We start from the raw sequence: 13,437 nt of genomic DNA on the forward strand, positions 1-13,437 counted from the left end.
ATGTAAAGTCCAAGTGTTAATTGAAGGAACTACCACTTTATGTGAGTCATAGACCGGTTGCATGGTTCCATCCCCGGGATTTGAATTCTTTTCTGTAAGAATTTAAGCTCGGACAGTTTTGGGTAAAAAGGCCATACACACAGGTTTTACAGAGCTTACTGGACTAGAGAGATTGCAGACATGGATAAAGGCAAAGGAAAACTCCCCCATGAAGAAGAGAGTTCTTCTTCTGCTCATAGACACCGAAGAGAGAGTATTGATGCACAGATGTCAGCACCTTCTAGAACCGAGATTGAACCACATGATGAGGAGCAAGAACAAGAGGACTTGTTTATGGCACAACACTCCTCAATATGGTTGGCTCTTTCCAACAGCTGGTAAAGAATCCTCGAATGCAAAAAATTTTGATTGAAGTCACATAATGAGGATTCTCAAGCTAAGTCATCACATCATACCATGGAGCGCTCAAAAAGGCAAACCTCTAATGTGCGTGAGCATGTGGAAAAGACATCAAACATGGAGACACGTCCAATGCAACAAGAAGCACAAGCACAAGATCAAAGAGTGAATGGTCAAGGCAATTATGCACAAGTGGCACAGCAGACTGTTCCTTCTCAATTTGCTACTTATCTTGGTTACTTTGGTGGTGGGTCAGTTTTTCAAGCAATGGCTGGATTACCCACGGTTTTTCTCAGCCTAGTAGGCATATGGCAGCTAAGACAGGTGAAATGAATGTTGATAATGCACCTAAGGGACTCCCCTTTTTACAGCCACCTGTCTATGTCAATCTGACACCAAAAAGTGCAAAGCTTAAAGACTATAAAGAGGGTGGTCAGGCAATAAAGTTTGAAACCTTCAGTGGTATGCAAGATAAGCTGAAAGCTTTGACATCTATTCAGTAGTTTGATGCAGCTTACACACGAGGGAATTTTATTGAGACTTCTAAGGTACGAAAGGCTGCAACTTTTTTGAAAGGTAATGCTTTGCAGTGGTGGAACATATTGTTGATGCAAGGATATGCACCTGCCACTTGGGTTCATTTCAAACAGTTGTTTGCAGCCTCATGGTTAGCTAACACGTTTGAAGTAGATGTCATGACTGCATGGCATAAATTGGACGCAGCAAATTGTACGGATTTAGAAGCGTACAATAAGAAATTTTGGGAAGCACTTTTGCCCGTGAGTTCTTACAGGACAGTGCCCATGTCAGAACAAATTGAAAAGTATTGTTGCGGTTTACCTGAAGCCATCAGGGATTATTGTACCAAGACTAGGGTTACAAATATGGTACAGTTAATTGAAAATGCTGGTGTGGCAAATGCATTGTTGAAAGGAAAAGCTGACAACTTTAAAGGCACTGAAAAGAAGGATTCTCAGTTTAAGAAGGATCCTGGCAAGAAGAAGAATCAATTTCCAGAAAGTACCAATTTTACAAAGAAGTCTTTTTGGAAGAAAAGATTTTAGCAACAACCTCAGACTTCTTTTAAACAAGGTAAAGGACAAAAGAGGCCACTTATTGGCAAATCATTTGAAGAAAGAAAGGCTTTAATGATGGCTGGAAAATGCTTTATTTGTGAATAGAAAGGCCATATTGCTTCTAAGTGCCCACAACAATTTTCTAAAGATGCGGAGGATAAAGATGCGCCAAGTAAAAAGAAGCCCAGCATTGGCTTAATGCCTGATATGGTGGGAGATCAATCAGTTGATGATGCTACAGTACTGTGCAGAGCTTGGGGAAAGATCAAAGATTCCACATTGCTTATTTTCTTTGATCTTGGAGCTCGTGCAAACTTTATCTCACTAGCATTGGCAGCTAAATTGGGTATACGTCCTGAGGAAATGGGACCAATTGAACAGGCAAACTTTATCTCACCAGCATGGGCAGCTAAATTGGGTATACGTCCTGATGAAATGAGACCAGTTGGACAAGCTGATTTGGCATGCCCGAGACATATTGAACCTGTCACCCCCATTCTTGCAAACTTCGTATGCATATTCAAAGCTATGTGGACACAGAGGAGTTCCATATTATGCCTCTAGAGGGTTGTGATGTTCTATTGGGTATCCCATGATGCCACAGGAAATATGCTATCTTGGATACTTACAATAGAATGATTACTCTTGTACATAGGAGCAAGACTCATGTGTTAGATGTGAAGCTTAAAGGAGAGTCTATCCTAGTTGTTTCTGCTTCTGCAATTACTTCTGTAATGAAAAATCATATTTCTGCGTACTTGGTTTTTACAAAGCAAGCTAATGAAGTTGACAGTAATGTTTCTATACTAGATGAAAGTAGAAGGGCTTTCTTGGATAAATTCAATGACTGTTTCTCAGATTCGTTACCAAGAGAGTTACCCCCTAAGAGGCCTGAAGATCATACCATAGATCTTATCCCAAGGACTAGTCCGCCCAATAGGCCACCGTACAGGGTCAGTGCAGCGCAGCAAAAAGAGATTATGACACAGGTTAATGAGCTTTTAGAGAAGGGACTAATTCAGCCCAGTAGTTATCCGTTTTGTTCACCTGTGTTGCTAGTTTAGCAAAAGGACGGCTCTTGGCGAATGTATATTGATTACAGAGCCTTGAATAAGAACACGATCAAGAATAGGTTTCCGATTCCAAGGATAGATGACATTCTTGATCGATTACAAGGAGCATGAATATTTAGCAAGATAGATTTAAAAAGTGGTTACCATCATATCAGAATCACGCCAGTGGATACCATCAGATCAGAATCATGCCAAGGGATATCCATAAGACTGCTTTTAGAACGACATTTGGTCTCTATGAATTTTTAGTCATGCCGTCTGGATTGACCAATGCTCCTGCTACGTTTAACAAGATGATGGATAGAATTTTCCACCCTTATCGAAGTTTCGTTGGCACATTCTTTGATGATATGATTATCTTTTCAAAGAATGAAGAGGAGCATAGAAAACACCTAGTTGCACTCTTTAATGAGCTTAAGCGTAACAGATTGCTCATTAATGGTAAGAAGAGTGAATTCTTTTTAAAAGAGATTCACTTCCTTGGGCACATAGTTTCTAAAGATGGTGTGAAGATGGATCCTGCAAAGATAGAAGCAATTGCCTCTTGGCCAGACTTAAAAACTGTTCATGATGTCCACAGTTTTCTTGGCCTATGCTCTTACTACAGAAGATTTGTAAGACACTTTGCAAAGATTGCTTCTCCTTTACATACACTTGAAAAGAAGGATGTCAAATGGCAATGGACTGACAAAGAGAAATCAGCATTTAGATGTTTGAAGGGGAAAATGACTACAGATCCAGTACTTATTTTGCCAGATCTATCTAAGCCATTGTAGTGCAGTGTGATGCATGTGGAAACAGCATTGGTGTTGTATTAATGCAAAATGTCCGAGTTGTGGCATACGAGAGTAGAGTACTTTCTGTCGTTGAAAGGACTTGCCAAATTTATGAGAAAGAATTATTGGCTGTGATCCATGCACTCTCTAGTTGAAAGCACTATTTGCTTGGTGCTGATTTTGTAGTGCAAACAGATCATCAAACACTTAGATACTTTCTCACACAGGCTAAATTGTTAGAGAAACACATGCGTTGGGCAAATTTCATATCTATGTTTCATTTTAGATAGTGCATGTGGAAGGCAAGAAGAATGTAGTTGCAAATGCTTTATCTCGCAAACCACACGTGTCAGCTGTTTCAATTCCTTATCACCATGAATTGGATGATATGAAAGAGCAGTATACTGATGATGAAGATTTCTCTAAAATCTATGAACAGTTGATCAATGGCCGACATCATGATCATTATGTGTTCAAAGAAGGCTTTATCATGATGCATGGAAGACTATGCGTTACAAAACAGCTAAGGCCAAAAGTTTTATTAGAAAGTCATGCTCCACCATATGCAGGATATCGTGGTATTGATGCTACAGTCAAAGCCGTAGAGACTTTCTTCTATTGGCCAGCCTTGAGATCTAATATTGATGCATATGTTAGATCTTGCCTTGTATGTCAAAAGGTCAAATTTGATAGACAGAAGGCACCAGGGTTATTGCAACCACTGCCTATTCCAGAAAGGCCATGGGAAAGTATTGCCATGGATTTCATTTTTGATCTTCCAAGAACTTCTTCAGGGAATGATGAAATCTAGACTATCATTTGCAAATTCAACAAACAGGCACATTTCATTCCTGTAAGGAAAAAGGTTAAGTCAGAACACATGGTAAAGATATTTATGCAAAATATCTTCAAGTACCATGGAATGCCACGGTCAATTGTCAGTGATAGAGACCCAAGAATGACTAGCTTGTTTTGGAAAGCATTGTTCGAAAACATGGGCACTACGCTGAAATTTTCATCTTCTTTCCATCCACAAACTCATAGACAGTTTGAAGAATCAAATTCGACTGTTTTAGATTTACTAAAGTATTATGTTTCAGATCATAAGACTTCTTGGGAACACTGCTTGCCATTGGTTGAATATGCATACAATAATACAGTGCACTCATCTACTAGCAAAGCATCTTTTGAGATTGTGGAAGGTGGAAAGAAATTGCCTCCCATTTTGCAAACAAAAGATAACATCTTTGAAGCAGATCATTATGTAAAAGATAAGGAAGAAGCATATAAAAAGGTCAAGTATGCCCTAGAAAAGCCACAAGCTAAATAGAAAAGAGTTGCTGATAGTCATCGTCGGGAGCTCTTGTTCAAAAAGGATGATTGGGTCTTATTGCGTTTTGAAAAGGCACATTTGAGAAAACAAAAGGGCAAGTAATATTTGTTTCCAAAGTTGAGTATGCGTTATTATGGCCCTTTTCAAGTCTCAGAGAAGATCAATGACGTAGCATATAGGCTGAAATTGCCAGAGAATTGGAAATTTCATAATGCATTCCATGTGAGCCTATTGAGACCTTTTATTGGTGAGCTACCAGAAGATTTAGTTCAAGAGAAACATCCTGAAGTAGAGGAATTAGATGAGATTCTAGTTCCTGAGCAGATCCTGGCACATAAGGATAGGAAAGTGAAAGGTAGAGTTATTAGAAGATTTTTGGTAAAGTTCAAAAACTATTCACCAATGGATGCCAAATGGATGGAAGAGGCTGAATTGGCAGATTCGCCTCAGTTATTGCAACTTTACCGAGAAGCTTTCTTACTGGAATTCACAATGACTTAGAATGCTTTTTGAAGCAATGTACATTCTCTATTGTACAATTGAATATTGTATCTCATTGAATAATGCATAATGTATAACTTACATTTAGCATTAACATGTGTATCATTGAATGAAATCTCAGTGCTTTAAAGTTGTATTTGTTACACTGCAGTTGAATGAATATGCATGTTGTGACACTAATAGTTCCCGCATGCGTGCTATCGCCTTGTGTTGCATCCGAAAACATGTATATTAGAAAGGCTCCTAATAATCATAGTTGGATACAAGATGTAATCCTCCATCTATGTGAGACTTGAACTTGTGATGACACAAATGGTAGTGGGAAAACTCCTACCATTGCTCCGTGTCATATGTTAGCAAGTGATACATGCGATGGCACTAATAACATGGAGAATCTTATTATCGCCTTATGTCATCCGTTAGCATGTGGCATGCAATCAAGGTCGCTTGCTTTTTCCAAGAGGGGGGTATGTCACCAGGTGGTGATACTTTTTACAGTTGCTTTTCTTATTTACTTATATAAATATTTTATTTTTCTTTTCTTTTGTTGCTGTTGCTTTTCACCCCCAGAGTTCTCTTGGAATAAGCGAGATCTTTGCATGGCCAGAAGAGGTAGCCATTGGGACAAATTGGACTAATGGTTTGTCTGAGCCATAGAACCAGTTCCATATTGAATGGGCACTGAAGAATAGAATGCCAGTGGTTTGGAACTGTGTGCTTAGCCACTGGAGATGGTGCAGGACAATGAGCCTGGCCAAGATAGAAGATGCACATGTGAGAATGCTCATGGAATAAAAGTCACAGTAACTAAGCCACATTACACTTTTGATGTGGTCGCAATGATAAAAGTTGCACAGAACAACTTGAGGAATGCAAGGGTCACCATCCCTAAAATTTAGGGAGTTACTATTTTTGGACCCCAGAATCTGTTCGCGTCATTGTCTTCGTTTTTACGCGAGAATTAATTCTCTGGTCTATGCTGAGGTCAAATTTTGCACCAATCATGGAGAATTTTAGACCGGAAGGTTTAAACGGGAAAATTGTTACATGTATGCCATGTGGCACAAATTCCCAAAAGAGAGAGAGAGAGAGAGAGAGAGAGCATTAAAAAAAACGTAATAGGCATAAGGGGCAGATGGGAGAATGAAGTTTTGAGGAGCTAAGGGCAGATTGCTGCAAGAAAACCAGCCATGGAGAGTACTTCTACGTCTCTGACTCGAGCACGGAGGTAGAGCTTGCTCTCTCTGATCACCTCTCTCTCTATTCTCAAAAGAAATGCTTTGCATGATGGATTGATTCCATCGAAGGTAAAATTCTGTGTTTTCTCGGCACATGCTGAATAAGAACAGTGAACTCTGTTCATGCTGAATAAGAACAATGAACTCTGCACATGCTGAATCGAAAGAACAGTGACCTCTGCTCATGCTGAATAAGAACAGTGAACTCTACACATGCTGAATCATAAGAACAGTGACCTCTGCAAAATGCTGAATAAAAACAGTGAACTCTACACATGCTGAATCGAAAGAACAGTGACCTCTGCACATGCTGAATCAAAAGAACAGTGAACTCTGCTCATGCTGAATAAGAATAGTGAACTTTGCACATGTTGAACAGTAAGAACAATGTGCTGGACAATAAGAACAGTGAATTCTGCACATGCTAGATAGTAAGGAATGTTGATCTGGACATGCTGTACTGTTCCTATGTAGCTGGGATTTACTTAGAAGAGATGAAAACCAACTGTTCACAGGTTATGTATATTGGAACATTACCATTTTTGTAATTTTCTATCTTTTAATTGATAAAGAAATACCGAGAGGGCCGTCGGTCTTCGGGGCCAGGTGTTGAGCAAGGGAGAGAGGTCTCTGTTTATGTGTGTGTATGTAAAGTCCAAGTGTTAATTGAAGAAACTACCACTTTATGTGAGTCATAGACCGGTTGCAATATGAAGGAGCTATTGGGAGAGGATAAGAAGAGAGAGAATAGAAGGTATATAGAGAGAGAATATAACCAAACCAATAACAAAGACTTCACAAGATGAGAGTTCACATGCAAGGTAACCAAAAATCTAATCAAAATCAAAGGCCGACTATCGCAAATGAAGAAAAACCAATCAAAAAACTAGCAAAAACAGCTTGTAAAAACAGTTCATCAGCCACTTGAGGGGCAAAACAAAAAATACAGGCTGGTGGAGCATTAAATGCAACAACTAACGATTGCAAACTGGAATCCAAACACAAGCTGAAAACGCAGGTTGCTAATTTGAAAAACGCAAGCCTATTCAACAAGGGGAAGAAATACCTATAATCAACAAACAAATCGCAACAGGAACCTAGATCCTGCAATCTAATATCATGTCAAAAGTGGTGCAGCAATGGAAGCATAGACAGGTATTGATATAAATTCTTGAACACAAGACACAAGAGAAAGAAGACTGAAGAATACTGCAAAATAAGGGAACTCATAGATGTGCTCAAGAAATGGAATCCACATACCAAACACGAAAATGACGCATACAATAGTGAGTCTCTAGCTCCTAGGCACTGGTACCAACTCCCTCTCTCCACAAAACTTGTAGATGATGATGTGTCTAAATGAGAAGGGAGTTGGGTATATAAAGAAAAAAATAATGCCAAAATAGGGGCAAGTTGGCCAACATTTAATGCTGGTCGGCCAGCATAAAATGCCCCATATAAGCAACATAATAACCATAATAGAATGATCGACATAGATGAGCTATCTCAACTACTAACACTCATGTGGAAGACTTAAGTGTATTGTCTATTGGAGGTGTTATGATGCTAGCAAATGAGCATGGGAACCACCTTCCTACCAGGTGGAAACTTGCCTTCATGACCAAGGTGGGCTAGAAACTCACGTTTAAGCAAGGTGGATGGTGGAAGCATAAGGCTCTATCAAAAGTAGCCGAATATCCAAATGGCCAAAAGATCCGCACTAAGGCTAGAGTCACCTTCATAGAGGAAGCCAAGGGTACATGCCAAGAGAAGGTATCAAACCCTAGAACTAGCTGAAAATCTCAAGAACTAGCCAAAAAGTAGACCTAAAGGTGAAAGGCCTAGTAATACAATAGGATAATGGGAAAATCCAATGTTACACAATATTATCATCAAGTAGTTGGGAAGCTAATAGAGCTTTTCACTAGAGGTGTTGCGGCCATTTTAAGAAATGATTCTGGTACTTGTAAACATGGTTTGCATTTTAGCCAAGGACTAACATTGCAAGGGTCCGTTGGCTTTGTCTTGGCTAGAGACTTGAATACCTATGGTCTCATGGTGGCTATATGATCTCTCTCAACTATGTCACCTTTATCACATAAACTAAAGTGACTTATAGGGATACATGATTAGGACTTGTAATCATGTGTTTAATCATTAAAAATGTCCTAAGTGAATCGACAACTCAATTCCCATGTTCTATCTCTTTTCAACTATTTGTTGCAAACCCTAATGTCCCCTTTCTTGGTCCACGAGATTTGTAAGTGCAACGAAAGTACACAAACATGAAGAGAGAAGGGAAAAGAGGGACTGAAATATACACTAAATATGAAAGGAGAAATCTGCAACTGAAATGGGATGCCCATACAAAGCGGACTCATCAATCCTTAAATACAGCCCAAAGCATCAACAAGAGAACCAAATAAGGTTTGATGATGGAAAATGCACTAGATGACAAAGGAAACCACCAAATAATGGAGAGTGCTAAAGTTTGCAAAAGAGGAATGCTGCCTAGTGACAAGGGGACTGCTATAAATAGCAAAAAGTCCCCCAAACTGGCCATTTGGGCATGTGCTATGGAGCAGTGCGACATGCTGATCAGCTAAACCGCTGCAGTAAATGAGCTGACTGCTGCATTTAATTCAGTACAAACCGGTCACCAAGCTGAAATAGTAACCAATTGGGGCAGCATAAAACAAAATGATCTGAGCTGGTTCACCTAGCAAAAAAGTGTGAACACACTAAGGACTGACTAAAAATGAAATGCACACTAATGCAAAGGCTGAAAACACTTAGAGCTCCTCTCCTCCGTCTCCATCAAACTCTAATGGAGTTCACAACCAAGAGATGACTGCATGAATAAATGCAGGCTCACAAGATTATGGCTGCCTTTTAATAAGCAGAGGCTGAGTACATGGCCTTGTTTGATGCTAGCATCATAGCCATCTAACCCCATGGGTTTCCTGAAAAGAGGCAAGCAATTGTAAGAGTGCAAACAAGAAAGGAAAGAAAACACAAAGAGGAGGCTAAAAGAGAATGCAAATGAGAGAAGAAATGATCTAGCTGCAATGGCTAAAGGATACAAGGCTGCCACAGTCAACTCCAACATGCATCTCTACACTTCAATGTGGGCGCCACAAGGTAGGTGTCACAAGGATATGAAATTTAAATAAATGGTCAAGAATACTTGGATGACAAATTGGCCTAGCCAATTTAATTGTTGGTTGGTATAGTTAATTGTCTGTGCAAGAATTACTAATTAAATTAATTTTCAGAATTAATATTCTGAAAATTAATATAATTAGGCTGAAAATTGTTGAAAAATGCATTTACAAGGCTTTTATTGGTAAAACTTGCCCATTCAAGTAAGGGAAAGGCTATTAGAGGCTGTTAGAGTCTCATTCCAGCATAGTGGAGGTTGGCAGGGGAAGAGAACTGCAGCTGCAATTTTCCAGCCATTGGAGACTATCAAAGAGCTGCCCTGACCAGTCAAGAGGCCATTGTAGGCACATGACAACCCCTATAGGCTGTCTACAAGCAGGTGACAGCAATTTTGGGGCCCACAACAATGGGGCTCATGTTGCTTCTTCTCTCCTTCCAAAGTTGTTATTGTCCATCTCCCCACTTGAACTTCAAGATAGTGCAATCATCTTGAGCCACTACAGCATGGCTCTCCTCATCCCTTGTCCTAGAGTCACTGCGAACATTTGCTATATACAACTTCTTGTCTTCATTGCAAAACCTATCATTTCTTTACATTGGCCAATTGCATAGAGCTCATTTTTGAAATAGTTACACATCTACACTAAAAAGCTTTTCGTATAAGGGCTTCACACATGGCAATGTGAAGAGTATTCTTGAAATTTTGCAATTAAGGTAAAGCTCTAGAACTTGAACTCAAAAGGAAAAATTACAAAAGGACTTAGGTTAATATGCACATCTAAGGAATCATGAAGTGGGCATAGTTCTGCTTCAATACATGCGACAGCCCTCACATGTAGGTTGGACTAAAAGTTATCAAACCAAGTTCAGCTATATCATTATTTATGAAAGCCACTTTGATGAGAAGCACATTGAGTCAGTTCTATTTGCAGATCCAAGAAAGAGATCCAAAAATCTTTCTCATCGGGATTCGGAACCTATTCTCAGCCATCCATTGCTTGGCAAAGCCCAATTAAGCTTCATATACTCAGGCTTGCAATGTGCTAGTATCAACATGGATGCCAGCATTTGTGTGCCTCAAGTGCTAGTACCTTCTAAGATTATTGCTTCAACAAGTGTGCCTCTACAATGTGAACAATTGCAAATACCTTCGAAACATTTTGCAAGGTGCAGTACAGCAATGAAAAACTTTGAAATTTGTTTCCTGCACAAAGTCCTTTCTTAGGATATACATGTCTCCATGGAGCACAATTTAGTGTCACAAGTGCTGCTGTAGGTCTTCATGTGCGCAACTGCTAGTAGGCACTCCCTGTTGAAACCGCGGTAGGAGTACTCTTTTGTAGCCTCTCCTTGCATTTTGCAGCGGTTGAGTCAGTGAGCACTGAGTACAGCAGCAATATCATGAACCATAAGGGATGTCAATCCCATGCCTGCATTTTGCTCAACAGACTGTTCCTAGTGGTGGTGGGCCTTGGTCATGCCTCATGCCCCAGAGCTCATATCCAGTCACTAATCCATTCAGAGATGGACTGCATAACATAATGTAAAAGTTGACTTACAGAACAACCAAATCTTAAGATTCAATTGGACTAGTGCCAACAAAAGTGTCACCATGCATCTCTTGCATTGAACCTTTAAGCATCTGCTCATGAACATCTATAACAGATTGAAGCAATTCAACATGCACTTTCCTCCACCAGCTTTGATAACCATACAATCCAATTTCAACATTTTTGTGAAAGTTTCCTGTCCTCTTTGTCATTCTTGCACTTTTTACAGAAAAAGTTGAACCGTGGGGAATACTAAATGCCTCATTTTCAGAAGACAGTACTGGGGCAGAAAAGCATCGATCACTTATATACCATGAGATCTGGTACCATTGAAAGTCCCTCAAGCATAATCATATTGTGTACCTTGATATGTTGCTCCCCTAGGTCTTTAGGTGTTAATAACACTTGTGTTCACATCTACCGTCTGTCTCCTCAATTGCTTGTACGGCATTGATGCGTTCACCCTCTGTTGATCGAACAACAAAGATGTGAAACTCTGCATAAATGACTTTCTAGCCTGAAATAATTGATACCCGTGAAGATCCTCAAAAGCTCATTTAAATCCTTCACGATCCTGCTGAACCAAGTACTGGATTGGAGCCTCGAGGCTTTGGGCAGGGTAGCACTAAGTGATCTAGACGCTGGTAAAATTAACAAATCGTGAGAAAATGCAGAGAAAGTAGAGCGATTTACCGTGTTGTTGACTTCGACCTGAGTGCTCAATCCCCTGGTGAGATAGCCAGCCTGTGAAAAGAGCCAAGCAGTAAGCACGATCCTGAATCGAGCGGAGCACAAAACTGGATGCATGCCAAATTGAAGCTATGTCGTACCAGCGACGCACGCAGCCTAGCGACCCCTGTCCGACAGCGGTAGAGCGCCATTGTTTCTGCTGATGGGGGACGGAGAAGATCTGTGGCAGCCTGCCTGGTCCTTCTTGTCCTTCTTCTTCTTCTTCTTCTTCTTCTTCTTCTTCTTCTTCTGCTGCTGCTGCTGCTGCTAAACTCTTAGGTCTTCTGAAGGAAACCTAGAGCTTGAAGCAGGGCGGGTACTCCCCTTGACTTTATTCGGGTTTCTCTTCTGTCTCTTCTCTGATCGTTCGCCACCCGGCACGACGGGTCGCTCAATACCCTCCTTCCTGGCCCCAGCTCTATACTTTACCAGGCCCGATTTCGCCACATTTTGATCCAACCCTTTGGGTTTTTGGTACCCGGCCAAAGGGTGGCGCACATGTCATACAGACACCACGTGGTCCTTATTGGTCACAATCATTCATGGCTGGCTGCACCGCTCTCTCGAATCTTCAAAGTTCCAAGGGGTTTTTTCTTAAACGTTTCTTGTTACGATTCACGAATCTGTTTTCCATACAAAACAAAATAAGAAATGTTTTCCGTAATTGAAATGACCTTTCCAAATGGAATTGTCATTTTCTATGGCCATTTCAAAAGAAGGCGTAATTTATAATTATATTTCATACAAAACCAAGGAAATGTTTTATGCGAAAATGGCCTTTTAAAATAGAATTGTCAATTACCATTTCAAAGTAAAGCTTAATCTATACTAGCTGGTCCGGCCGACTAATTGTGCATTGCACACCTGGTGAACTTGCAAAGCAAATCCTCGTTCGCTTTGCATATTGTAAATAGCACACTTCATGCACAATAAACGATGTGCTTTGAAATTCAAAGTTAATGTACCACGAATGTGAATAGGTATTTGTTGAGATTATTCACAGAAGCATAGGGTATGTATGAGTCACGCAATGAGCCATACTATATTTTTCGTATCTCGATTTTCATAAAAACTTCAAAAAACGCATCCTTTAGTGTCACTCCATCAATCCCTAATTATCGATTAAGCTCTATATGGTAATGCATTATTGTAAGGTTCACAAGGCTATGCCTTGGTGGCTTCACATTTTTTGGATAGACAAATCCCTACCTTTGTTGGCAAAGAATTAAAGGGATTGTGCTTCAGACATGACATTGCGCTTTGTATTTACATGCAAGTTAGATGTATAAACATTTAACATTTTAAGTTACAATTGACAGACCTATGTGTGCATATGTAGATGCATGCACATACTACGCATGTATATACATATGTTAGTCACGCTTTAAACAAAAGACCCTCCTATATTGCATTTATGTATAATCAACATCAAGTCAACATCACTATCTCAAGTTGGCTTGTGAAGACAATGCCTATGAGATTGTGTTCATGTACAATCAACATCAAGTCAACATCACTATTTCAAGTTGCCTTATAAAGACAACACTTATGATATTGCCCGATCAACATCACTATTCCAAGTTGGTTTAATTGACATGAC

The 13,437-nt window shown here is 39.9% G+C and overlaps 1 protein-coding gene across 1 annotated transcript in view; it reads right to left on the minus strand.

Annotated features, from left to right (window-relative positions):
• LOC148020964 (citrate synthase 4, mitochondrial-like) overlaps positions 1 to 12,294 on the minus strand; it is a 31,832-nt gene extending 19,538 nt beyond the window's left edge. The window contains exons 1-2 of the mRNA XM_087698795.1: positions 11,939 to 12,294; positions 11,802 to 11,852 (exon numbers count right to left, since the gene is read on the minus strand). Of these exons, the coding sequence (XP_087554921.1) occupies positions 11,802 to 11,852; positions 11,939 to 11,989 (102 nt within the window). The 5' untranslated portion in view covers positions 11,990 to 12,294. The remainder of the gene's footprint in view (positions 1 to 11,801; positions 11,853 to 11,938) is intronic.
• Positions 12,295 to 13,437: the final 1,143 nt, after the last annotated feature.

This window comes from Lygodium microphyllum, chromosome 18 (genome assembly GCF_053477565.2).
Source record: "Lygodium microphyllum isolate KBCC chromosome 18, Lygodium_microphyllum_v1.1.10, whole genome shotgun sequence".
In the NCBI taxonomy this organism is placed as follows: domain Eukaryota; kingdom Viridiplantae; phylum Streptophyta; class Polypodiopsida; order Schizaeales; family Lygodiaceae; genus Lygodium; species Lygodium microphyllum.